The 27596-nt window shown below is 32.8% G+C and overlaps 2 protein-coding genes and 1 long non-coding RNA gene across 4 annotated transcripts; 2 read left to right on the forward strand and 1 right to left on the reverse strand.

Annotated features, from left to right (window-relative positions):
• Nucleotides 1–104: 104 nt before the first annotated feature.
• LOC129922143 (exonuclease V-like) lies at nucleotides 105–18871 on the forward strand. 2 transcript variants are annotated; one of them, XM_056006854.1, is made up of 7 exons: nucleotides 105–347; nucleotides 2239–2374; nucleotides 2761–2900; nucleotides 4646–4935; nucleotides 5384–5578; nucleotides 7263–7413; nucleotides 16404–18871. In XM_056006854.1, exons 1-7 carry the CDS (start codon nucleotides 284–286, stop codon nucleotides 16418–16420), a joined length of 993 nt encoding a protein of 330 aa, XP_055862829.1. In that variant the 5' UTR covers nucleotides 105–283; the 3' UTR covers nucleotides 16421–18871. The 2 variants fall into 2 exon arrangements, with proteins under 2 accessions (XP_055862829.1, XP_055862828.1); XM_056006853.1 differs by having other exon boundaries at nucleotides 106–347; nucleotides 7263–18871.
• Nucleotides 18872–21590: 2719 nt separating this feature from the next.
• LOC106064114 (EKC/KEOPS complex subunit TPRKB-like) lies at nucleotides 21591–25662 on the forward strand. Its single transcript, XM_056007148.1, has 4 exons — nucleotides 21591–21741; nucleotides 23028–23150; nucleotides 23362–23535; nucleotides 24309–25662. The coding sequence occupies exons 1-4, from the start codon at nucleotides 21595–21597 to the stop codon at nucleotides 24414–24416; spliced, it is 552 nt and encodes a 183-aa protein (XP_055863123.1). The 5' UTR covers nucleotides 21591–21594; the 3' UTR covers nucleotides 24417–25662.
• Nucleotides 25663–26584: 922 nt separating this feature from the next.
• On the reverse strand, nucleotides 26585–27270 carry LOC129922178 (uncharacterized). Its single transcript, XR_008774159.1, has 2 exons — nucleotides 26934–27270; nucleotides 26585–26830 (listed from the first exon to the last, which is right to left on the reverse strand). It is a non-coding gene; the product is annotated as an uncharacterized LOC129922178 (long non-coding RNA).
• Between the last annotated feature and the right edge of the window lie 326 nt (nucleotides 27271–27596).

Below are 27596 nucleotides of genomic sequence, written 5' to 3' on the forward strand. Positions count from 1 at the left end.
CTAGAATAGATTCTAGTGTAGACCTTCTAAAATGTAAATTACGTTTACTTTTAGCTTTGTTTACAGTTTATTTTTTTTTTAATTATTTTTTCTTTGACAGAGACTATGTAGAATAACAAAAGTAGGCAGAAAAAAGTCTCTAACTAGTCTAACTTACCTGGCATCAAACAGCGGTCAATTTGATTTCTTCGCCTGCGATATGGCTAGATCTAGCATTCTAGCTCTAGATCTAGAGCTACCCCTGCAGTGTCAGTACTGTTAGTGCATTGAGTTGAGTATCACTATGAATGTGCTCAATGATTTTTGGAATGATGACGATCAAGAATTAGCCAATATTGATGTTCTTGGTATGTAAATGTAGACTAATTGAGCCTATTGTCACCTATGCGACTATCGGCTATCCTGGCCTATAGTTAGGGCTAGGGCTATAGCGGCTATGGCGACCTCACCTATGGCTATACATAATTTATAATACAGTAATAATAATTATATAATTAATAAATTATTGTTTAGATGGCCGAAACACCGCTTTTTAAAGTTTTTAACAATCAACCTAACTTAAAGACTCTTGTTAGCCCATGCATAAGTGTATCTGTTTAAAATCTGTTAGAATCAACAATGAAATTTCACGGCTTGCTCTCTCTTTCCTTTGTGATTGTCTCTTTCTTTTGCTCTCCGTAACCCCCATTTTTTTTTTACCTGACTTACTTGTGTCTTGTGCATCGTAATTTCTCCCACATAGTGTGACATAGACTTTTGACTTAATTTGAAAAGATGCACTTCAAATACGCCCCTGACACATGCACGCTGTCATATTTTGGGACCGTTAATTTTAGCAGCACAATTACTTATCCACTTCCTCCTTCCCTCGCCAACAACAAAAAGTTTGTCCTACGATGTCCTTTGTACACATTCCTGTTCCCCTTTGTACATTAATCTTGGTATTTTGTCTCTCTAAATAAAAAGAAATGTCATTTTGGTATGATTTATTGTAATTGTTTATTTAACCGCTTTTGAATAAAGGATTTAGAATCTAGTTGTTTTTTTTTACAGTGTTACAAAGTATTATTCCTTACTCTCCTTTTTTCTCTTTCTATCAAAAAATAAAGAAAAAGCTCTAGATCTTAGTAATGCTATTAGGATTGGTTTTGTTTTTTTATTTAGACAGAGTCTAAAAGGAAGTGGAAATTGCGCAAGACATATTAAAAATAAGTAGACTTAGGAAACAAAAAAAAAATTCTTTGAAAATATGAAATTTTTGTGATTTGTTTATTAAATGCTTCCTATATAGACTGCAGACTTTTGGGGAAATACAGAAAATAAAATACAAAGGTTTGATTGAGCTTGCGTTTTTTTCATGAATGGGGGTCGTCAGGTTGCGAATCTGTCATAAACCTTTCTTAGTGAGCACGGAGGAGATAAAAGGAACCTGTGTACGAAAAAGTCAACAACTTCTTTATAATTGTTTGAGATAGATGTTGACACAATAGACCAGTTAAAGTATTAATCTATTACTGAATGCTCGGATTGTTAAAGGGGATTTTAAAGTTATCCCATCTAAATGTGCTAGAGTCAAATTGTGCCTGACATGCATTTTGTGTGTATATAGATCTATATATCTTTTAATGTCTTGTTTGTATTTACTAAGTAGAGGAAGAGAATTCTTGAAAAAATGTAGGGCAAAACATCGCCTAAAATTAATATCACTGCCTGGTATGGCAATCTTAACATTAAAAATAAAAATAAACTTCATAGAATCTTAAATGCTGCTGGTAAACTCATTGACACAAACAAACCCCATTTGGGTAGCTGTTTGAGACAAACATCCATAAAAAAGCTAAAAAGATTCTAGAAATAAAAAATCACCCTTTGGATCAGGATTTTGTGATTTTTACCATCACAAATTAGATACAAGACACTGATAGCAAAGACAAACAGACACAATAATTGTTCCCCTGGCAATCAAATCATTAAATAAAAACAATCTGATATAAGCTTGCAATCCAAACTCTACCAATCTAGATCTAACAACTAATGCCAAAGGAATGCAACAGTATCACAATTTACTGCAGCAGCAATTTATTTAAAGTATAAGGCACAGAAAACTATTTGAAGAATTGAATGACAAGTGCTTAGGTCATGTGAAAAGAGGAAATCAGCACAACTTCAATGTTAATGTGAATTGATTTGAAAGATTTTCTTTTAGTCATTTTATTTTCCTAGTATATTATTTGACAGAGAACTGTGTTAATTGTGAAAATATAAGTGCAGCACAAAGACTGGAATGTGATAGCATTATCAGAACTAAAGGAACACCACAAATATGCTTCAGGCCTGAATATCTCACAGTATCAGACTTGGTCAAGCAACAATGGTAATCAAGTTTGTTTTTTTATTTAAAGATTTTTTTTTTATGTCAACCTTTTTCATATTTATATATATATTAATTGAAGTTGTCTACACCTTAAAGGGTAACAAAGAATTGTTTAAAGAAATTATTTGAAATATTATTTAATAACTAATTACTTCAAGTCATATGATAAAGCTTCCAAACTGAGGGGCCTCATGTTCTAGTCCCAGTGAAGACTAGGATTTTGAATTTCTGGATTTTTACGGTGCCACAATTTATTTGATGTTTAATATAGCGGAAAATTATGAAAAACTAAGAAGTGATTTCCAATACAAAAAAAAATAATTTTTTAACAAGGTTCGACTGTGTAATGATTGAAGTTAAACATCTCTATTCCATTTGGGTACCAGGTGTGAACAACAGCTGGTGTACAGTCTGGATCCAGGAATATATTTAATTAGAGCTCCACCAGGAATGGTAGTAGACATTGAAGAAACCCCTGAACAAAAGCTTGTTAAAAAAAAGGGATCAGACATTCACTTTCAAAGAGGTATCGCTAATTGCTTACTTACTCATACCACACATTTTAAGCATTGTCACCCAAAAATGTAAGATTCATATCTATTATTAATTCATTAATTAATTGATTTTTGAGTTTATAACACTCCTCAAATCTCTTTAAAAAAAAATAGACTGCCTAAATTCTTCTACAAATTGCAGAGATTTCTCCTCAAATTTGAATTGACTCCTCAAAGTTCCTTCCAATCATTTAAAAAAAAATATAGTTTTCCTTATTTCTTGCAAATAAATAAAAATGGCATCGTGTGAAAGTTATCTACACCAGCTTTAATGACAGCTTTCGCATTACTGAGAAATATTTTGTTCTGGTTAGAAAAGTCTGAGAACCATATTTAAAAAAAAAATTTAAAAGGCCTAGGAAAAAATGTGTGCATGTAGCCTACTTTTTTTTTCTTTCCTCCCATTATTCAGTACGCATGTAGAAAGAAAAAAAAAAGACAGTAGCCCTTACAAAAGAACATTATTTATGTAAAATCAATGTGGTTTTATGAGCAGATTCAATTTTATACCAGGCCCCACCCCACCATTCATCCACAAAATTTTGTCCTTTCCCTTCCCTCTTTACCTGCTCAAGAGCTGGTTCCCCCCCCCCCCCCCCCCCCCACTTTCCCTCTCCCCGTCTCATTTGCACTGAGTTGAATGTCATTCTCAACTTACCTTTGCCTTACCGCCCCTAACACCCAAGTCTTGCAGCCCACCACATCTCACACATCTCCGTCTCACACAAGACAATAGTTTACACCTTCTAAAATTTATAGAGCCACATTTGAAGCTAGATCATTTAAGTTTGTTCAGTTTCTTTATAGTGAAATGGGGGCGGGGGTGCTGCAGTATAATGAATTGATATTTTCTTTTTATATAATGTATCTCGGATATATTGTCTAGATCTTGTGATTTCAATCTAATAACATAATAGTCTTTTAATTTTAAGTTAAATCAATAAGTCAAATGAGGCTGTTACACTGTAAAGAGGCTAATTTTTTAGGATGATATTCTATACGCCAGTTAGCTGTGTATTGGACAGAAACTGTTGAGGCTACAGTTTTAAGGGCAGTGGATAATGAAGTGGAGGTGAATATGATACTGCAGTGATTTGCTCTTGTTAAGAATAAACCTATTTATTACCAGTATATAAAGAACTGTCTTGGGCATTCTTTACTGTTTACTTGTCAGTCAGATCACATTGATGGAGACTTTTCAATTACATTTGTTATGTTCTGGAGTCATTGCTCTCTGAAAATCACTTTTAAAAAAATTTTTAATTACTACTTTAATCTAAAAAAAAATCACCTACTGCCTTTTTAAATTTGAATCAAAATCATACGTTCTTTAGTGAGGAATAGAGAAAAAAAAAGTTTACAAATCATTAAAATGTAATATAGTGAATTTATATACAGAAAGAAAGGGATTGAGTGACACAAACTGTCTGGGGTGTCATAATACAATGGTTAGTTAGCTCGATCAATGTTACATGCAAATTTGTATTTTTTTCTATAAAAATCAAAGTCAAAAACATCCGTTTAATTGTTGACAACTAAAATAAAATGTATTTCTATTTTTTGTTACTGGTAACTTAATAGTATTGAATAAAATTTGGGCTAACTTACTAAAAAATAACATTAAAAAATGTTGATATATTACATTTTGTTTTGTTCTGCAGAAAGGGCAAATATTGGGAGTTGTACTCTAATTGTTATTTTCTTTTTCTATTACTAGAATTGGAGATTCAGGTCCCAATACAGGTGAACATTGAAACCAAAGAAGATGACTGGGGTGTGAAATTTCTCAATCTTCAATTTGCTGTACAATCATTTTACAATGGCAACAGACTTGCTAGGGAGATTCCAGTGTTTGGTGTGCCGTTTGACAAGGATGTCTTTGTTTACGGCATAATTGATGAATTACAATATAATCTAAATGAATATACTGTCATTATAACTGAACTAAAGACGAGAAGAAATTCATTTCCTCCGAAACAGGGTCAGATTAGAAAAGACAAATATCAGGTACGGGTAGAATTTTATGCTATATATGTTTTTACCTTTCATAATATATTCCATGTCACTTATTTAGTTTAACTTCATTATTTTATAAGTCCATTTGTTTATTTAGAATTTAGGTATACTTAGAATGTCCGTTTGAGTTCTGTCAACTACATAATATTATTCGGGGAAAGTAAAGGTAGCTAGCTGTTGTGCTGGTTACACGACACCCTCATTAAGTCTAAAATGTGAATTTTATTTCTATTATTAATAAATTGTAAATAGAATGTTGACTAATTGGTTAAAACATTTATAGCTACCACATATTTTTGCAGTTCAGCTACCTTCACAATGAAATATTTAATGGTATTTAATAATTCTACATGTTTCAAAATGTCCTACTGAATATTGGTTATTGTTTCCCAATGTAAAAATACATATTTATATTCTTCACTTATTGTTATTTCTGAAGGTGTCTCTATATGCTCAGCTCTTCAATGACCTTGTTGAGGGGAGATTTTCTAAAGAATTGATGGCTGCCAAACTGCAGCTCAACATCAATGCACAGTTCAGTAAGAGTGTTATGAAACACATTACCCAATCAAGAATCAACTCAGCTAATAAGATTCATACTCTTGGGGCCTTAATTGATGCAGTATTAACTCAGGTTAGCAAAGATATTATTAAGCTTATCTTGTCTTATGTAACCTAGAATATAGAATCTGTTTTTTTACAAAATATTTATATTTTATAAACTCACTCCGTCTGTCTGTCTGGTAAAAAGTTTGTACACATTATTTCTCTCACACTGGATCGAGCTGAATTTTGCCCAATTATTTCTTTTATCTGTCAACACAAAAATCTATAAACAAAATTTACCAATTAGTTAATTAACTATTGGTAATTAATTATTTTGTTAGTCCTTGAACAAGGGAAAGAAATTGTACTTGACAGATGTATTGGCATAAGTTGAATTAGTTCCCCTGAGAACTCTTGAGCCCTGAGTGAACATTTTTTTAATGCATTTTTAAAAAACAATCATGTAAACATTTGTCAAAATACCCCCTTCTTCACTTCTCCTTTCACAGTTGGTCCAAACAAGTGATAGGATCATAGCGCATTGAGAAAGCCAAAAGCTATTGGTAAAAATAATTCTAATCGCACAGATTTATTATGGTCCCAATGATACATATAATTACATGACTGATCCAAACTAATCCATACAATTATCTATACTATAAAGTAGAAAGTAAGGTGTATGTATGTATGTGACTTATAGACAACAAAACCGCTTGACCAATCTTGATAAAACTAGGCAGGAATGTTCCTTGGGTACTAACTTAGACCATAGTATATGTATTGTAGCCCTAAAACAAACTTAAGACCCTCAAAAAACAAAAGTTGTCAGACTCTATTAAAACTATAGTATTTATGGATCTAGGCCATGGTTAACAATGTTGACATGAGAAAAGATTGAAAGGATTTAGACCTAGATCTATTTTTAAGAAATACACTTTGCGCAGATAGTTTTTTACTTTGACACATGAAAATACAAAAGAAGATCCATTGATTTCATTATATAATAAAATTAACCTTCAATTTTGTGTTTCAAAAGCATTTTTTACATAAATTAGTTCCTGATATCTGTGACTACAGATTTCCTGGCGAACATTCTTTCATTAGACAATACCGAATCGCGTACCGGTACTAAAAATTAATTCGTTTAATTGTTTACTTTGTAATCCCATCCCTAGATCTAAAACTCTAATTCAAATCTAAGATGATAAAACTTCTCTTCGCACAGATAGTTTTATACTTTAACACATGAACATACTAATTATAGTCCAATTATTTCATATTTTGATCAAATAAACATTCAAATTTGGTTTTCTAAAGCATTTTTACTAAAGCTGCGAAGCCGAGTTGAGATAGGCCTATATCTATATTCATTCATGAATCGCGTACTACAAATTATTTTGTTTAATTGTTCACTTTATAATCCCATTCATTTAACAAAGCTATCGCTCTTTTCGTTTTTAATAGATATGAATGTATCGGCTTCCGGTAAACCCATTTTCGCAAGCCTAATTTTATTTTCGTAGCGAAAGAGAAAAAAACTTGAAAGGATCATTAGCTAAGTTTAACATACGTCTAAATCCAATCCACTAGGTTAGTAAACACAAACTTAGACCCGCAGGCTGCAGGTAATGTCCAGCTAGTACTTAATATAAGCTTTGTCTTTGAACTCTACGAAAACAATCTGCTAGATTGAATACTTCACAATTGGATACATATAAAGTTGCACCTAGTTGGTTCTGAAATTCAAAGTTGATGTAATTTTTCAATTTCAGGTTCAAGCAATGCCTCCTGTACATTTTGCCAAAGTGGAATATATCCATCAAGAAACAAAACAGGTCATCTCTGTTGTAGACTTCTGTTTGGACTTTCAGTCATTAGCTGAGCAATACAGTAGACACATTGAATGGTGGCTGGCCAAAAGAGGTACCGCAGGGGTAGAGGTTGAAGACTGCTGGAAGTGTAGTTACTGTCTGTTCTCTGAATTTTGTGAGTGGCGGAAAGTCATGGCTGAAAGGGCTACTAAAGAAGCTTATAGAACAAAATGTGTGACAGACGCAAGTCTTAGGTGATTTCATCTTTACTGGAGAAGCTAACTATACCTTCAAAAAAATTTAAAAGCTGAATCTCATGTACACATTTTCTTTAATTGATGTTTCTCTCTTAAAATTTACAAATTAATATTTCCTGCCATAACATGTTATAATACTGGTTATTTCCAAATGATCTTCACTGCTGGTGTTACTGAATCCATCCATTCTTTTGTCTACTAGATAACACTTGCCATAATGATTCATCAGGTAGTTTATGACATCACTTAAATGCTTTCACAGAATTTAACTAGGTTACTGCAAGTTTAGGCCTATCTGTGACACATAAATGTTACGGTTATAAATTTTTTCTCTCTGTTTTCTCACACGTTGCCGCTCAGAGTCAGAGGATTCAGGCGTTGGTGGCAATAAAATAAAAAAACAGATTACAATAGTTTCAAAGAGTAACTACACACTCTAAGTTTACTAAAACAAATGGGAACTACTCACATTAGGCAAAATACAAGGGATGCCCAACTAATCTATCGTGTGCTGTACATAAAGCATCAGACCGCTCAAACGGCTTAAATGTATTTAATTTTATTTAATACATAAACATTACACATATGTTATATATCTTATGTTGGCCCCAACGGTCAAATCAAGGACACAGAGGTCACAAAGTTGACATTTACATATTGTTTGGACGAGCCCCCATTTCTGTCAGGTGGGTTTTGTCGCTTAGGTAGGGCATGATATGATGGTCCCGTATCCCCAGCCTGAACAGAGTAACACAAGAACCTAAAGGTAATAGCATGTAAAATACAAACATTGAATAACAGTTATTCAACTGAACATTTAGTGAATAACAACAGTTGTCAACAGGAACAATATTTAATTATACTTAATTGTAATTTTCAAACATATTCACATATGCATCAATATCATTGAAGTTAGCATTTGATTAATAATTAGTCTAGTATCACACCAACAAGTTTCCGTAACACACCTTCACGCTCACAATCCATCTCGGCGCCCAACAGAACCTCAACTCCCTACACCTCAACACCGATAGTTACTCCACAACTCCAAGAGCGGAAAGATGACACACTTTCCCATAGCCCAAAGCCTAACACCCCTTACAAGGAGAACCAACAAAACTAGCTACCTAGCTCACAAAAGAAGCTCTCTCTCTCTCTCTTGCGGGAACTAAGGGTGACGTAAACACACACACACACACAAAATATTCTAGACAACAAAACGCACTTAAAAGAAACTACTTTCTATACGCTAAAACACCAATATTAAATGCAAAGAAAACTTCACGCGCACACGACAGTAAACATATATACAAAGTTTATACATGAGTAAAATAAAGTCAAATAAATGTTTAAATAAAAGGCCATTAACTCACCGGCCTTATCAGAAAATAAACAAAAGTTACAGTCAAAAATGGTATGGCAAACGGCCCGAGTCATATGTTACAACTATGTAAATAAATGGCCATCAACTCACCGGCCTTCTCAAAACAAAATAAAAGTTACACTTTCCAAAAAAAGTATGGCACACCGCCCTAGTCATATGTTACAACTATGTAAATAAATGGCCATCAACTCACCGGCCTTCTCAAAACAAAATAAAAGTTACACTTTCCAAAAAAAGTATGGCACACCGCCCTAGTCATATGTTACAACTATGTAAATAAATGGCCATCAACTCACCGTCCTTCTCAAAACAAAATAAAAGTTACACTTTCCAAAAAAAGTATGGCACACCGCCCTAGTCATATAATATATACACTATTGTCATAGTCTGGTAATCACACATCAGTGTAGAAAAATGAAGGTCACAGGCCTCAGGTCAGTACACGACCACTTTTGGCCACTCTGGGGTTACAGGCTTCAGGCTTACACAGCCAACTGAAGGTCACAGGCCTCAGGTCAGTACACGACCACTTTTGGCCACTCTGGGGTTACAGGCTTCAGGCTTACACAGCCAACTGAAGGTCACAGGCCTCAGGTCAGTACACAACCACTTTTGGCCACTCTGGGGTTACAGGCTTCAGGCTGACACAGCCACTTTTAGCCAAAAAAAACAAAAGGGTCATGCTATACTATAAGCTTCAGGGAAGCCTATGAGCCTACAAGCTTCATAGAATCTCACCTATAGACATCTGTTCGGTAAAGCCTATCTGATGATTCAATACAGGTTGAATCCCTCAGAGACAAGGCTATAAAAATGTCACATTTGGGAGTACCCCAGGATGCAGAACATCAGGATTAAACATACTGCCTGGAAATCATTTGAGGCTATATCTACTAATTAATACATTATATAAAATACTACAATGACTAAAGATATACTTAGCCCAAAGATCTCCAGAGCACTTCTCCCAAGTACCCCAAGACACACGACCACTAACAGAAAAAATACAATTTACAACACAGGTCCAGTGGTCAAGCTGGTAACTCAGGAGCAAGTGGCAACTAAACACGGTCTACATGCCCTTATATAAACTTCATAAGGGGAATCAATCTAGTCTTTACAATAGCTCAAAAATAATTAACTCCCCATTATGTCACAGTGGTTGTAAAAAGATTGAGCGTCCAGCAGTCTAATTTTGGATGCCTTTTTTTTCTTTTTTCTCAAGAAATTCAAAGTGACAAATATATAATACATTACATATCAAATTTTATTGCTCAACAATAATAAATAAATAAAAGCATGAGCACAAGACAATTATAAAGCATGACAAAAGTAGGTCTACCGCACTGTAATGGCTTTATGCTAATAATAAACACTCTCTCTTTTCAATGTAGCTTTGGGTTCTGATAATGTGAGCGTCGTGGTCTTGTGTAGAGCATGCGTGTCAACAATTATCACAAGTATTAAGATACACTGAGCGATGAGCTTGTTAGCAGAGAAAGAGTTTATTGAATAAAATAAACAACTTGGCAAGTCGTCCAACCATAAAGGCGTAGTACGCAATTGAACAATAGTCCAACTTCGGAATACACTCACAGCAATATACAATATTGATTCTTGAAAATATTTCTTAAAATCATTTAAGCTATCTATTTTTTGGTTTCTTTGGTACTGGTAAATTCTCTGAAGTTTTCCAGATGTGTGGAATCACGCACATTTGCAACAAGTGGTTTAATATGTGAGAGAAGATAAACAAGATTTGTTCCGCACATAGCTTTTTCAGCTTGCCACTAATTTTATCTGGCCCAGAAGCTTTGATTACGTTTACTCTTCTAAATAATAAGGTCACCTCATCTTCGGTTACAAAGTTGATGTAGGGTTTTTTGTTTGCCATAGGTCAGAATGTTGAAAATTTCTTTTGTAAATCTCCTTTGTCGAAACAAGAATAAAAATCATTTTGTTCATTGGCCAATTTCTCCTCATGATCCACTGAAAGTTGTTCTCGTTTCGTGGCGCAGCCCTTTTATTTTCTTAAATCCTTCCCAACATGCTTTTGAGTTGTTATTTCCAAAGAAAATTTTTAGCACTAAACCAAATGGCTTGTCATTCCAGATGTAAACTCCTTCCAGTCCTGGCAGAGCGCATTTAAAAGCAGTGTACTTTCTAGAAGATTAGTCCATTTGATCTGCCAGAAACCTCTATTCAGGTCCATAGTGAATATGGAGGCCTTACTGTGCATGTTGAGAATACTGTCTGTGTTGGGTAATGGTTCAGCATCAACTATTGTGCAGTCATTTACTTCCCTTTAGCCACAGCACATTCAAACTCCTTTGTCTTTTTTTGTGTTAACTATCACCATTTATGGAACATAAGGACTACTCTCACATCTTTCTCTTCTACCCTCTTTAATTAGTTCTCTCATTTCTTCTCAAACTAAATCCTCATAACCCTAAGGTACATTGTAGGCTTAACTTCTCACTTGTAAATCTTTATTTAGTTCTCGTCTGTGTTTTATGATGTCTGTACAGCTTGGTTTTTTTCCGTTATTATGTCAGCATGCTTAGTTTTTATGTCCTGCATTCTATTTCTCTCACCTTTCATGGAGCTATTATATTCAGATCTAATAGTAATAGTGTTGACTGTATTGTACTCACATGAAATATGTGACTCTAGGTTGTCTGTTTCTAATACTTTTACTTCGGCCACATTATATGATTGTATTTCTTTAGTTTCAAATTTTTGTAATTCATCAATGTTTAGAGAACATTCTTTTCCGTTTTGTCTATCTTAAATACTTTGTTGCCTGTTTTGTCATTTACTTTCATTTTTATTCCTGCTAAATTTATCTTCAATTTTTACATAAACTTGATCTCCAATAATAACTCCCTTAGTTTTCTATTTCTATTCTTGATGACCCTGTGCCTCTCCAGATTGTTTTCAATGTTATCTTGAGAAATGCGTATTGCCTGTCATAGCTGTTGTTTTGTATCTGTAATCCAAGGGTGGTAACCCTCATAGTTCTCTAGTTCCAGCATGTTGTCTGCTTTTTGGTTTCCTCCCAAAAACGAGTTTGTATGGTGAGAACTGTGTTGTTTCATGTGGGCTGGTATTATAAGCGAAGAACATGTAACTTAGCGTCTGGTCCCAGCTGTCCATAGAATCCTTTTCTTACTTGTAGATTGTCTCTTTTATCGTTTTGTTCCAGCGTTCTATTACACCGTTTGCTTGGGCATTGTAAGCTGTGCTGTGTACAAGGTGTATATTTGTCATATTTGCGAACGCTTTGTTCAAGTGTATTGTAAAGTTAGAGGCATATCAGATAGTAGCTTGTTTGGAAAGCCAAACTTGAGAAACAGAGTCCTGATAGTAGTGCAGATATCCTCTGCTTTGATTTCCTTCAATGGATATGCTTCGACACATCTAGTGGATATATCAATAATTCCTAGTATATATCTATTACCTTTGCTACTTTTCCTTACTGGTTCTACAATGTCTACTGCTATATTATCCCAGAATTTCCTGAAAAGATTTTAAATTATAGAAATAATGCTCAAGTCTTCAGAAATTGTATTTTTTTAGAATCATCAAATCAAGGACAACATAATATTCATGAACTTCCAGCTATCAGCACTGTACTGGTAGATATTATGGAGCACATTCTCCTTCCACTCAGAGGATCACAGCTCTGGACAAATTCTAGTACTGTTGGCAGGATAGAAACAACATCCATTAAATGCTCAAATAGCTTTCACAGATCAAATACAATCAAGTTTTCCAAAGTTTCATTTTTCTCGATGAATTTGTGGCATTTCGATATGTAAGGCTTGGCTTGCTGTGTCTGTGGTAGGAGTATGTTGGGATTGACTTTTGCAGCTTCAAGTCTAGCGCATTCAATTTTGTCTTCTTGTGCCTTCATTTCTTTCTCTATTTCTTTCATCTCCTTTTGATGCAGCTTGTTCATCTCGTTCTCTTTCTCTTTTTGTTCAGCTTTTTCTAATTCCATTTGTATAAATTGAGTCTTTCTATCACATGTGAGACTCATTTCTTTTACTAACTCCAAAACTTTGTCGCAGTTAAACATTGTTGATTGATATAGTTATCAATACTAAGTAGGATTTAAATATGTGTATAGTGTCAACAAATATTAAATGATATTCAAATATGTGTATAGTGTCAACTCTGTAGTGAATGCTTAGTCCAGAGGTAGGTGTCAAACTCTTTTAAAAGTTGGGCCAGTTTACCACATTGGTTCAGGGTTCTTACGTTCCATATACCAATTAGGGTAGGTTTTTTTTGCATTGAAGGGCTTGCCATGTACTGGTATTGGTCATTGGACGTCCTGTTGGGTTTGGTCTAACACCGTCATCGAGGTTTGGCCTCCCTCGCCACATGTGAAATTATCTTTATGTTTCAAGTTTGCCGTCTCTATAGTAACTAAGGTTTTACAGGGTGGTCTCACTTGGGCTACTGACCAGCAGATGGCAAGTCAATAGTTTTGCATTGATTAACAGCTTTGTAGACGTCTTCACGCAAAAGGGTTGGGTCTTAGTACGTATAAAGTGGAAAAGTCTAGTAATGTCAGAGATTGTTATGTAGTAGCTTAGAGTTCTTCACCATTCATCAGGGATGCAAATTGGTGTCTCAACTTTAAACTTCTGCATAATTAAAACTATACCAGAAAAAAAACGTGCCTGATGTTTTTGCTTTAAATGGGAACAAAAAAAACTGCTTTAAAACTGCCTTAGCTTTTTATTAATCTGTTCAGTGAAAATGCTTCACTGTTATCTCCATAGCTTTTATTTTTTGCATATTTTTTTAAAGTTCTTTGATTGGGTCCAGATGTTTAAAGCACAAATTGTCATTTCAGGAAATTTAAGACCACTCTCAAATTCATTGAATTATTTTCAATTGGCAAAAAAAACAAATAAAGCTTAGCATTTGATTGCTACTTTTAGACATGAACCAAATTCATATTAACTGGGGATAATTGATGTGCTTTCTGCCAATTCTTCACTTAAAAATTCCAGATTTACTCAGATTTATTAGGTTTTTTTTTTTAAATATGCTTATCTGCCTTAGTTTTTCAAATATGCTTGACTGCCTTAGTTTTTTGATAAGTGAATATGCTTGACCATCTTCTCCATTTCTTTTGCTGATTTTTCAAAGTTTTTTTTTTACTTTGACTTGAAATTTAAACTACAAATGGTGATTTGAGGAAATTTAAGAACATCGTCATAAAATATGTTGTTTTTTCTTCCAGAAACTGATCTTCTTAAACAGTTAGATCAGAGTAGCAATCCTCAGCATGGTAAGAACTCAACGATTTCTTTCCTGGTATTTCTTTTAATAAGATCTTTTACACAGTCTTTGACATGTAAACACCAAAAGTCTCTCGATATGAAACTCATACATAGTTAAAACTTTACCAGTAAATACTCAGCCTGATGTGTTTAGATACAGTCAAGGAATTTTAGCAAGAGGAAAAAATCCTTTTTTCGCCATTTTTATTATTTCTGTGACTTAAGCTGAAAGATATTGTTTGACCATAATATGGACACATAAATTTATGCTGTGCTTGAACTTGTATCAGCTTGTTTTGTAAATCAAGATGTCTGGTATAATGTTTCAAATAGAATAAATGTTAAAACTATACTTTGAATTTTTTATTTTTTTTAACACTGTTATTCAGAAAAAAAATTTGTTCTTAAATTTCTGCAAAGGGCTTTTTGTGTCTCTGTCTTATGATTTATGGACTAATTAGTAATAAGACACACTGTTATGATGCAAGTTCTTTTTAACTGTTTATGATTCTACACAAGGACTAGTGAACGTTGTAGCAGTTTCAATATATATTCATTATACAAAAACTTGACAACTTCAACTCTATTCTCTGTACAACTCCAACTTCTACAAACTTTTTATTATTTGTTCTATAAGCTCCCCACATTCCAACTAACTCTCTCCACAAGCTCCAAGTTCTAACATTAAAAAAATCAGGCCTGAAATATGTTTTCTTCTCCACCCATACTTTTTTTACTTGTATCTGGTCAAACACATCACGTAGTCACTTTTATTGCCTCACATTGCACAGTCATCCACCCGTATTGTATCAACAAACATCATTCAGACATTGACACATACGTCCTCTTGTGTCTCTAGTCTCCCCACACACCTACTGTACTGTGTTTTGTGACACATTGTAACATCTCTATTACTACTCAATTTACCGGATGTCACTTTGGGTTCTTGTGTGTGCATCTGGTATCTTAAATAGAACAATAAACTTTAAAATATTGAATAGGTAACTCAGTAGTAGCAGACAATAAATTTATTGAATAAAGATAACTTGGCTGATAATCCAGCCACATTTTCTAGATCTAGTAAGTCAGATAATCCGATGGAGTTTTGGTTAGCTTATAAATAATAATTAGAGGGGAAAATCCTTTTCACAATTATTTTTTTTCTGTGATGAAAGCAAAGCTAGTCTAGATTCTATTTCAGATTTTAAAATGATTCAGTTTTGGGTTAATGACTGAAAGTTCACTACAATGGAAAGGTAAAGACTCGGTTTTGTTTGGTTTTGTATCCCCATTTTTCTGCAGAACTTGTTTGGCTTTATTCTATATACAAGTCTACACAACCTGTGCTTAAACTTAAATAGCAGATCTATTTTGTGAATGGATATGTCTGGTGTGATGTTTAAAGTAAACAGAATGTTCAAACTATAAGTAGAATGTAATGTATATATTGACAGTCTTTTTTTTTTTGTCCAGAGTGTTGACATTGTTTATATGAGTATTTTGAATGATTCCCCTTGACCAAGGGAGTGAATATTGGAATGTTATGTGCCATGTGTGTTAACAAAGTGTGTAAATAAATTCACTCATTATAGTGTTGGCTTTGTTTATGGTTATTAACCCATTAGCTCCTTCTGCAGTTGGAAACATTTTCCCGTTTTTGTCCTAAACCGTTGAACGTTTCTAAAACCCCCTATTCAATATACTTGATTTAAACTTTTAAAAAACAAGATTTCTTCTAGTCTCGTTGCAAGCGTGATTACAAATCATTTTGGAGATTACCAATTCTATTTTTAATGAAATCGGAAAGGTTTTTATTTTTTAAATAATTTTTCAAACGAACAGGCCCATAGCCCCAGTGTATAAGCCCCCCACGTGGGGAAATGACTATTTTTGAAGTTTTTTATATTCTAGTGGTATTAAACGTATATATTTTTTAAAACTAGACATATAGTTCTATTTTTTAAAGTTATTTGTTTGTTTATTTGTATTAGATCTTCAATTTGATTATTTTTTGCAAAATACATATTTTTTAGGATTTTTTAAATACGGAGTTATCACTCCTTGCTTAGGACTTTGAAGGGGGTTTTTTGAACCGGAAATAGGAGCTATTGGGTTTAGTTTAGCGTTTCTAGTTAACACGGGGGGGCTTTATCTCTTTCAGACTTACCAGTACTGTAAGACAGTTCGGGGGCTACACAAGTATGAACCTGCTGAACTTGAACTGAAATGGCAAATCTCTTTAGTAAAAAGGTTTTCGTATTTGCCACATTAGCAAATTAAAATACAAGATGTTTGTTTTGTCAGTTTTCTTTTGTTCTATCTTATCTATCTTCACAAAAGTTTCCTTATTTATCTCTGCCAATCCTTTTGCAGTTTGCTCATATTTTTGGCATATATCTAAACACTTCTTCAATGTGAGACCATCGTGATTCAATAATCTCTCCTGCAGTTTTTTCTCCACGGAGAATACGATTTTGTCTCTAATCATTCTATCTTTTTCCTTGAAATTACATTTTTCAGCCTGAGCTCTAAGCTGCTTAATGAACACGTCACAAGATGACACCTTTTCCATGTTCCAAAATCTGAAACTTTCCAGAACTTCATTTTTTCTGGGGTTGCAATAGTCGTGTAATTTCTTTAGTAATATTTGCGGGTCATTTACGTCTTCATTCTCATCATACTGCAACTGCTCACAAATCTCTTGGGCCTGAGGTCCAGCACAATGTAGTATTATTGCTTTTTGTCTGATTTTAGGTTTTTCTTCAGCTCCTATTGCTAACAGAAACAGTTCTACTTGTTTTCTTCATTGACGAAAGTTTTCACTGACATTACCTTCAGTCACATTTAACTCTGTTGGTGGTTTAAGTAGACCTTCTGCCATCTTCAATGAAAACTTCACTATAGTATATCTACCGTAACTGAATAACCCCGAGCCTCTCTAACTCTCTCCAAAAGCTCCAAGTTCTAACTAAATCTCTCCACATTTCAACTAACTCTCTCCACAAGCTCCAAGTTCTAACTAAATCTCTCCACATAAACTCGAGAAACAAATAGACCTGTGTGGCATAGGGATTATGATATGTACTAAGAATTTTTATGACAATATTAATATGCATGTTGAAATATTTATTCTATATGTGTCACACTCTCAATTGAAATTTATTTTTATTTTTAGTTGTTATAATATTTATAAAATAAGATGAGTTATTAATGTTTGTTATTTTAATTGCAAATATTTCTGATATGTATTTTGTTAGCTATAGAAAGGGAAGGATGTTGATGTGTGTTTTATATAGGTTGCACCAATCGGTGTTTGGGAGTAACATCCCTTGTAACTGTTGTTGTCAACCAAGATGGCGTTTGATTAAACAGCTGATTTCATGTCTTATAATTTATATCCAGAATCTTGTTATTATTCGTTCATGATAATCAACACAAGATACAGATTGTCTAGTTAAATAGCTAGAAATAAAGGTTGAATCCATCATATGATGGATGTAAACTTGGATTTGATGAATAATGGTTGATAGCTATCTCTAAGGATTATAATCACATGCTAAATAATTCTTTTAATGCATCATCACTTTTCCCCACAAAATAATTTAACTGTTATGATGTGAGTTCTTGAATTGTTGATGTTGGTTAATTACAAAAACTATTCTAAATCTTCTCACTCTTTAAATTCTAACACTAACTAAATATAGCAAAATCAAGCCTTTAAATACATTTTTGATTTGCCTGAACATTTGCATATGCACCTGTTCAATTAACAAAAGGGACAATAGTAAACAGATAAATTCTTCAGTAGTACACAGAACCGTTCTATTGTTCTTGTTTGCATCTCAGGATCACCCACCCGTATCATAATACAATGACAAGAATGTCTCTAACTAGTTGAACCTCAATTAACTTTCTAATTTACCAGGTTATTAGGGGGAAATACTTTAGAGCACACAACTTAAAAACACTATTTGATAATGTCGACCCTGGGAAAATGATCAGTGGGTAGATGCATGTAAAAACACTGTTTGATAATGCCGACCCATATAAAAAACACTGTTTCATAAGGTCGACCCATATAAAAAAAACACTGTTTCATAATGTCGACCCATATAAAAAACACTGTTTCATAATGTCGACCTATATAAAAAACACTGTTTGATAATGTCGACCCATATAAACAAGGTCGACCCTGGGAAAATGATCAATGGGTAGATGAATGTGTTATTAGTTACCATTACATTCTGATAATGATACCTGTTTGTAAGAAGCTCTTTATGTTCTGCTTTAAAATAAGCTTCCTACGTTGCCTCAGATACCAGGATATTTGGGGGAAATATTTTAGAGAACATAACTTAAAAACACTGTTTGATAATGTCGACCCTGGGAAGGTAATGGGCTTTGTCCGGGAGGTGGGGTTGTCATCGAAGGTTTGATTTGCAATAGGGCAAAGAAATTGTGAACATAAACTATTTAAAACAGATTTTTATTAAATTAATAAATTTTTACTATCTTAACATTGAATAGACCTTGTTTTTAATGACTTAACTGTATAAAATTTAGCTCTTGTGATATGAAGGGAGAATAACCCTTGAGGGATTATGGGCATGACATGGCCTAAATTGTGCCGATGTGCCAAAATACCAAAATACCACCTACGTTACTCTTACTCTTATGTATATATTCTATGACAATATACATCCATCTCTTTTTGACATTGACATTTATGTGCTTCTCATGTTTCTAGTCCCCACAATAACCAAAATGATCAACGGGTAGATACACTTTGTGTTATTAGTTACAATTAGATTGTTACCTGTTTGTAAGAAGCTCTTTATGTTCTGCTTTAAATTTTTTTTTACAATATTTGCACATGCAGATTTTACTAATTGTTGTATATATTTTAAGATGTGATTGCTTCATGTTTTTTTTTATTAATTAATTAAATTGTATAATTTGTATGGTGTTAATGATGTAATGATTGTTTGTATGGTGTTAATGATGTAATAATTGTTTCTGTGGTGTTAATGATGTAATGATTGTTTGTATAATGTTAATGATGTAATAATTGTTTGTGTGGTGTTAATGATGTAATGATTGTTTGTGTGGTGTTAATGATGTAATGATTGTTTATGTGGTGTTAATGATGTAATGATTGTTTGTGTGGTGTTAATGATGTAATAATTGTTTGTATGATGTTAATGATGTAATGATTGTTTGTATGATGTTAATGATGTAATAATTGTTTGTATGGTGCTAATGATGTAATAATTGTTTGTGTGGTGTTAATGATGTAATGGTTGTTTGTATGATGTTAATGATGTAATAATTGTTTGTATGATGTTAATGATGTAATGGTTGTTTGTATGATGTTAATGATGTAATGATTGTTTGTATGATGTTAATGATGTAATGATTGTTGATGTCAAAGATAGACACTAATAAAACGTGAGCAAAGAAGACAAAACTTGTGTTAATTCTTTGAATTTTCGCTGCCAAGATGTTGAATGTTGTGTGACCTGTTGACAGGAACCAGACTAAATGTTTTGTCTATTTAACTAAAACTCAAACCCAACCCAGAAGCTAAACTCACCAGTTCACTAATATAAATGGTAAAACAAAAATTAAAACCTCTTAGAATGAAGAATTAATTAAAACCTAGAAAAACTTGTAGCACAAAATTGAAACAAATAATACCGACTGTGCTCTCGGTAGACATTTTCTATTTTCACTTCTATGGATGTTTTCCTTTGATTTTAAATTTTAGCCAGTTTTTTAATTTATTTTTTATTTTTAGCACAATGTTAGAATAAATTGAGGAACAAATTCATGTAATAGATCAAAATTTTAAGTGTTTTTTTTTAAGTCTTTAGAACTAGTTTATTCTACTTTTATTTGCAAAGGAAAAAGATCCATCTTTTGAGAACCCCATCTCAAAGAATAAGAAACCAAGTGAATCAACATGATCACATATGAGATGTTTAAGACATTATCAATACCAATGTAACAAGCAAAATAAATTTTAAAAATACCTAAAAAATAAAAAAGCTTATCTAAAGGGGAAGAACTCTACACATAAAACTATATAAATAATATACAAGCTTCTTCCCTTATTTAATATCAAACAAAATAATGACAAATAATTAATTGACTAATTGTTGTTTTTTTTTATTGATTCTTGTTTTGTTAGGTACAATAAATAATTGTATCAACTTGATCGGAGAATGCGGAGCATGCGAAAGGGAGAAATGGCGTAAACAATTATTTAAGGGGACTAAACCCAACAAATTTAGCCTAATCTGCCAATACTGAAGAATTAGTTTCCCTTGTAGGTATCAAACAAGATAATTGATTATCAGTAATTAATTGACTAATTGGCTACTTTTTTTTTTATTGATTCATGTCTTGTCGATGCCATTGAATAATTGTGTGAAGTTTTAACTTGAGTTGAGAATAATAATAATGTGTACACACTTTTTACCAGACAGACAGGCAGAGTTGATATAAGCTTTGTAAAAAGATGCAAGATTTACTGGCCTTGATTTCAAGCTACACAAAAGACCATGAACTCTACCTGGTATAATTTATAAAGCTAATGGAAGACTGATCTTCAGTTTTACGGAAATTATGTGGAGCTTCTATTTTTGAATTAAGTTTCCCCATTCAGACCATGCAATCTATAGTGCAGATGATGTAAAGATCATCTGTTTCTGTTTCAAAAACTTAATCTTTAATTATAAAAAAAAGATTAGAATAAGCTGTAATTGATGATGAGTAATATCAGAATTGAAGTTATTTCCATGAGTAATAATCAAATGAAAAAAAAAAAACAGTTCGAAATTGCGAGCATAAAAAAGGTCTACTAACGGAATTATAGGCCTAAATAGTTTTTCTTACACATAAATATACATGAAAAAAATAATTTATATTAATACCTTTTAAAAATATTTTATAAATATACAGACTTATTACCTTTTTTTTTAAAATCACAAATTCACAATTAATTTCAAATTATTATTATTTCGAAAAGAAAGAAAAAAAGGGGGGGGGGGGGCAGAGCAAGAAAAAGTAATCTAAACTTGTACCATATAAATGCTGACCATATTGAACAAAGACAATGATACTAACGAAGGGAGTAACTATTAAAATACTTTTATTTCTAATTTATGATATTGAATCTAAAAATTTAAAAATACTTTGAAATGTCATTATAAATTTTTTGATATTTCACTAAAATGCCATTTAAGTCTAGAATTATTAGTATATAGATCTAGCTATTGATTATTTGGATTTATAAATCGCAGTAGAACTCTATTTTATGTTACTAAATGAATCATCCTCATGTAAACACTATGGCGGCCTACCAAAAAGTAACTCATATGCTTTACCCTGATACTTCTGTAACACTAGCTCTATTTGCTAATGTAGAATCGTGTAAAAATCTGAGAAAATGCGTTATGGAAGGAACTGTAGAAGCTGCCCTGCTTAAGACTGCTATGGTATAATATTATTTAAACGATATAGATCTAGAATCTAAATTAGTGTCTTCTCTGGAGTCACTCATACTCACTGAGTCACTCAGGGTTGGTTGTGCTCCTAATTTTTTTTCCTAAAACTAAAAGTTAAAAGGCTAAAATCTGTTAGCTCTAGACTAGTTATTATAGTGATATAAAATACCAGAAAGCCCACTAGATGTAGTACGAATCTTAGAGCAACGTAGAGGGGAGAGAAAAAAATTAGGGGATTTTTCTTGTTTCGTGCATTTATTTTTAAAATTTAAGAAAAAAGTGATTAAAGTTTGGGGTTAGGAGGGTTCATTCTAAATTAAAATAAAGTAGGCTACATTATGCATAATGGAGGCCTTAACACAATGTATTTAATGCCTTGATTTATTTATAAATGATTTCTTTTTAAGAGAATTATTTAAAGGTTGCGATGATTTATAAAGAGTGTTGAGGTCGACATTTTTTTTATTGGCCTTCAAAAAAGTATAATGTGCTATTTGTTTTGTGTGTTATGACAGTCTCAAAACCTAGAAAAAAAAACAAAATGAAAATCTAATTTTTATACTTTCTGTATTGGTTCATCAGGTACTTTTTATTTTTGAAAGCAAACATTTTTGTTTTTAGAATGAAATATATATGCTCGAATTTTTGCATGAGAATACTCCATTTTTAAAACTAGTTGCTATTTAGTAAAAACCAAAGGGAAGCTTTATTAAGTATGGGAAATTATTATTTTATATGTATTTGTTGATAATTTATGCCTAATAGCTTCTGATATTTGTGCTGGAAATATTGAAAACTTGTCTCTTTACCTGCATTGCTTACCAAATAGATGACCACTAGGTGGACCTATCCATTCTAATTAGAAGAAATTCTAGTCAGTCACATGTCTAACATGTTTAATCTCTGGCTACATCCGAATCAATGACTAATTGAAGCATAGTGATGAAACATATTAATTTAAAATTTGAAATAGCAGCCTATTGCACTTTCAAGGTTTGTTCAGACCAAGTTAAATATAGAGGAACTTGATTCTAACTAAAAATGTTCAAAACAAGTTAAATGTGTTGAAACATGATTTTAAGTAAAAATGTTTAGACCAGGCTAAATGTAGAGGAACTTGATTCTAATAATAAATGTAAAATGTAAATGTAAAATGTAAGCTAAATACTAAGTAGTTAACAAAAAATACTTAAAATGTCTAATTTATTATTGTATTATTATCAATACTTTATATTATTTTGTTTATTTGATGAGTAGAATGTTGTTTTTTTTTTCAGATTGTAGATTCTTTTCAAGTTTTGGTTGCAGCAAATAAAGCAATCCACCTGTACCATACTAAGTCTATGATGACCAAAAATGTTCACTCGGAAATACTCTACTGCTTGTCACCAAGTAAAAATGTAAGTTTCTTTGTCTGACTGAAGACTGTAAGATAATTGAGATTACTATCCTTCAATACAATTCACCTACTACACCTTCACTATCAGAACACAATGTTTCTAAACTAACTAAACATTTTTTTAACTTAAAAAAAAGTGAAAGTGAATTTTTCTCTTTTTTTTTAAATCACAATTACTCTTTCTGATTACTTTTCACTCAATGTTTCAAAAGATTTCAGAATCTTTCCGATCCTTCGGAGCAGCTGATGGAGAAACAAGTGTTTTCGTTGCCATTGTTAATGATGCAGAAGATAGAACTCTCAAGAAGGTCACAAACATTTTAGGCAGAGAACCTGATTCACTCGACCTGACGTCAACTTTATCTGATAAAAAACTAATAGCTAAGGTAAATAATAACTTTATTCTTCCCCTTTATCTCAAATCAATAAAAATATAGATGAGGTTGACTTGTTAAAAAAGTAAAGTTCCCTTTCAGTCTTTGCGTATATGAAGGTAGGTTAGATGAAGTTAAGGTCAACTGTTTCTTTGGCCAATGGTTAACGAGCAGGGTGTCATGTGGCCAGCACATTGACCAACTTTCCCCAACTAAAGTCAGGTACCCACTACAGTTGGGTGGACTCAGGGCACCCTTAAAATCCCAAAATTCAAAATCCCAGTCTTCACAGAGAGTCAGACCCAGGACTCCAGATTAGAAAGCCAAGCTCTTAACCACTCAGCCACTGTGGACTTGTAGCAATGACTTTTACTTGTAAGTTGGACTTGTAGCTATGGTTTTGACTTATAAGTTTTGCTTATAAATTTTTGACATGCATTCAGAAATGAAGATTATAAGACCTATCCCAAACCCTCTGCAAGAAGGCAGTATATGGCATCAATCAGGACTTAAATCTAGGGCCAGCAAGATGACAGTTCAGAGCAAATACCACATAACCAGGCATTATCTTTTTTTAAAAGGCCACTGGGTTTCATAAGGAAATGCAAGGAATCCTATCCTTTTGGTAAACATCAATCTTTTCTCCCACCAATTGTAAAAGTTACAAGGCAGAAGATGTTTCCCACATTAATTTTCTTGGTTTTGTCCCTTTTTGTTTGCCTTCCTCGCTTGAGTTTTATTAAAAATAAAATAAAAGTTAAAATTTCAACATTTTTACATTTCAGACCTACAGACTAACAGATGATGAGTTGTCTACATTTAGTCTATTAGATACTTTAGTATCAAGAGTAGCAGCCAAAGAAATTATTACAGCAGGCAAAGGTCAAAGTTGATATTGGTATACGTTGTAGCAGAGGATGTTTTTGTGCACACATGAATGGGGTGTCTGTTATTTGTACAATGTTAATTTCAGATTGCTTGTTTCTAAAAGCTGGTTTTGTATGGATAAATGATGCAGTTTAAATGTATTACTATCATACAACATCAATTTGAGTTTTTCAAGGCTAAGAGAAAAAAACACCTTGATTTTTACCAAAAAAAAAACACTTTATGTCCAAGTAAGGATGCTAAGCTTTTTGATTTGTAACTATTTCTATATTAGAAATGAAAATTTGTTGGTTTCTAATAATCTTACCTACAATATCATTTGCTATAATTTGATAAGTTGAGATAGGGATATAGTGAGAGATAGAGTTTCTGTGCTTGGACTGAAAGCTGCTATCTATGATGTGTACATGGGATCATAATCTATTATATATTCTTTTGTTTGCTTTATAATGTCCATCAATTTATTTCTTTGGACTACAATGCATCTACAGTTTATATTTGATTGTCCATATATAGGTCTAAAGTAAAGTTGCAAGCTGTTGGTTATAATGGAATAATTGAACTGTTGCTTCAATAAATAAAAAAAATGATAAACAACTAAACATAACATGATAAACGACAAAGTCAAAGCATGATAGACATCAAGGCATACCATGATGGACAACAAAACATAACAAGATAAAAAATAAATTCATAACGTAATAGATAACACATAACAAAATCGATAATAAAACATAACATGATAAACAAATTGATAACATGATAGACAACAATTTCATAACATGATGTACAGCATGTTTTCTCTGTTACTTGTAAGCTCAAAGTTTTTGTTTTATTTTTTTGACAATAAATTTGTAATGTCTGCAGATGATATGAGGTCTGTCTGCTATTTGATTGTTTTCTTGAATGAAGTGTGTCTAGTTTTTGTTTTCTTGAATATGAAGAATGTCTAATTATCATAAAATATTTTTTTGTTTGTTTCATTCATTCTTTGATAAAGATCAGAAAAGTTGATATTTGTTGGGATCAAGATATTTTTGTCATCTTCATATTAAGTTGTCGTGTGTGTGTGTGTGTGGAACTTTTCTTTTAAAAAGCTTATATCAACTCTGTCTGTCTGTCTGGTAAAAGGTTTGAACATTGGCAACATGTAAATATTATCTTCCACCAATTCTGGTTGTCACTTTAAAGTTTCATTTGGAAAGGTTGTATGTTTTGAAACTCGAAGAAAATTGTATTTGATCTTTGCAATGACTTTTTTTGTTGTTGCTTTTTGTAATTTTGGTAGCTTTGTCTTCATTAGATGATGAATCACACACACTGAGTTCCGATGATTTTTGGTGACTCATTCTGTACCAAATGTTGCAATCCAGACCAACATATTAACATGCTTGGAGCACCATCTGCGCAGACACCGCTAATGGTTTTCAAAGATATTTTGTAGTTTTCAAAAAACGAAGAAACTTCCGTCCGTCCACGTGCTGTCGTAGTTGTTTCTAGGGGATCGCTAAAGAAAAACTCATCTTAAAATCGCTAACATGTTTATGCATAACCATTCCTCTAAAGTACTAAGTATCCATGATGGCAAAGCTCGGATGTTTGCTATCAAAATGACGTTACAGTTACATCCATAGATTCAGTTATAAGAACTTTGTTAGGAATGACATACAGGGGGGGGGGGTCAATTCCTGCTTAAACTAATGGGGGAGGCGGTGGAAACAGTAGAGCATGTCTTTCGAGAGCTGCGGGGAGACAACAGAAGTGTCACTTTAGGGCCGGCCTTAGATGATTGTAGGCTCTTGGCGAAAAAACTAAAATTACACAAATTATTAAAAATCTAGTTGTCAGAACTTTGATTTTTGAATTAATAAGTATTAAGTTGTCTAGATATTAAAAATGTAATTTTGATTGCAATGCGCGTGTGTGTTAAAATTAATTATAATCTCTTTTTACTTGATAACTCTATCAGTCCCAAAGTTTAGCCTAACAGACAACACCATACACAGCCAGTTGTACATAAATTAATAAACGATGTGTCTGATGATCTACAATTAAACTATAAATTTAATTCAATGATATTTGTACAATGACATGACAAAATGACTAATGTGAATGAAAAGTACATACAAATACATAGGACATAACATGAAGTTAATAATTCATAAGTTCAGTCCAATTTAATACTTAAATAGTATTTAAAAACCAAAAAAGCCACCTTATAGTATGTTGTCGAATAACATTGACGCCAACAATATTTCAATTTCCTAACTCCAGTCTGTAAGAGGTTCAGTTCAACTTTCTATAACAACGTTCAGGATAATTCCAGGATCTTTCAACCAAGAAGAATGATCTCCAACGATGAAGTTAACAATGTTCAGAGTAGTACCAGAACTCACAATGTAACGCCAACACTGAAACTCTATAGAAAACAAATAACAGAGATTCTAACGTCTAATCTACTATACAATTACAAATACGAATGAATCCCTAATAAAATAACTACAATGTGAAATAAAACTCACCCTAAACAAGGGTCAAATAGTCCTCTAAGAATATATCCAAGACAAATGCTAAGGCTGTCCAGTATCGTAAAGCACATGGAAAATTCAGGACCTCAAAAGATACAGTTGCCTCCGTAGCGCAAGATGGCGTGAATGCACCAAACGTACAAGAAGAAAAAAATGACGTCACATCAGAATCTCGACAAAGTGCCGAGTGAAAAAAAAATACTGCACAAATTAAAATAACACAAATGGCGTCATCGCATATTGAAGAAAGCGACGCTATTTGATTGTGAAGATTTTACTACAAAACTAACTAGCTGCGACACTAGTGTACTCCAACAATAACATTGAGAGCAAATTTCGCTATTTCTTCTCTTAAAAAAAATGTGAGCCCTTTGCAAAGCCTTACCAGAGCACTATGGGAGGCCCATGCTTTCCTCCCCTGCTACCATTAGGAGTTGTCCAATGCGTTATGCATTTCTAAACAAAGTTTACGTATTAAAATTCGAATTTATTAATGAACGCATCAACCTTTTTTTTAAACGTACACAGTTTAGTTCACTTATTACAGTTTAATGCGTTTATCAGATTTAATAATACCAAATGTCATTTTCCAACTGGCGGATCTTTATCTTCACTAATATCTTACTATATTAGTGACAATGATACTGATATTAGAGA

The sequence above is a fragment of the Biomphalaria glabrata genome, chromosome 12 (assembly GCF_947242115.1).
Source record: "Biomphalaria glabrata chromosome 12, xgBioGlab47.1, whole genome shotgun sequence".
Lineage (NCBI taxonomy): Eukaryota > Metazoa > Mollusca > Gastropoda > Planorbidae > Biomphalaria > Biomphalaria glabrata.

Coding starts and splice junctions, on each gene's coding strand:
- LOC106064114 (XM_056007148.1), top strand. CDS start 21,595: ATGGCGGCCTACCAAAAAGTAACTCATATGCTTTACCCTGATACTTCT. Junction 21,742..23,027: donor CCCTGCTTAAGACTGCTATG/GTATAATATTAT, acceptor TTTTTTTTTCAG/ATTGTAGATTCTTTTCAAGT. Junction 23,151..23,361: donor GCTTGTCACCAAGTAAAAAT/GTAAGTTTCTTT, acceptor ATGTTTCAAAAG/ATTTCAGAATCTTTCCGATC.
- LOC129922143 (XM_056006853.1), top strand. CDS start 284: ATGAATGTGCTCAATGATTTTTGGAATGATGACGATCAAGAATTAGCC. Junction 348..2,238: donor AGCCAATATTGATGTTCTTG/GTATGTAAATGT, acceptor ATTATTTGACAG/AGAACTGTGTTAATTGTGAA. Junction 2,375..2,760: donor GACTTGGTCAAGCAACAATG/GTAATCAAGTTT, acceptor TTTGGGTACCAG/GTGTGAACAACAGCTGGTGT.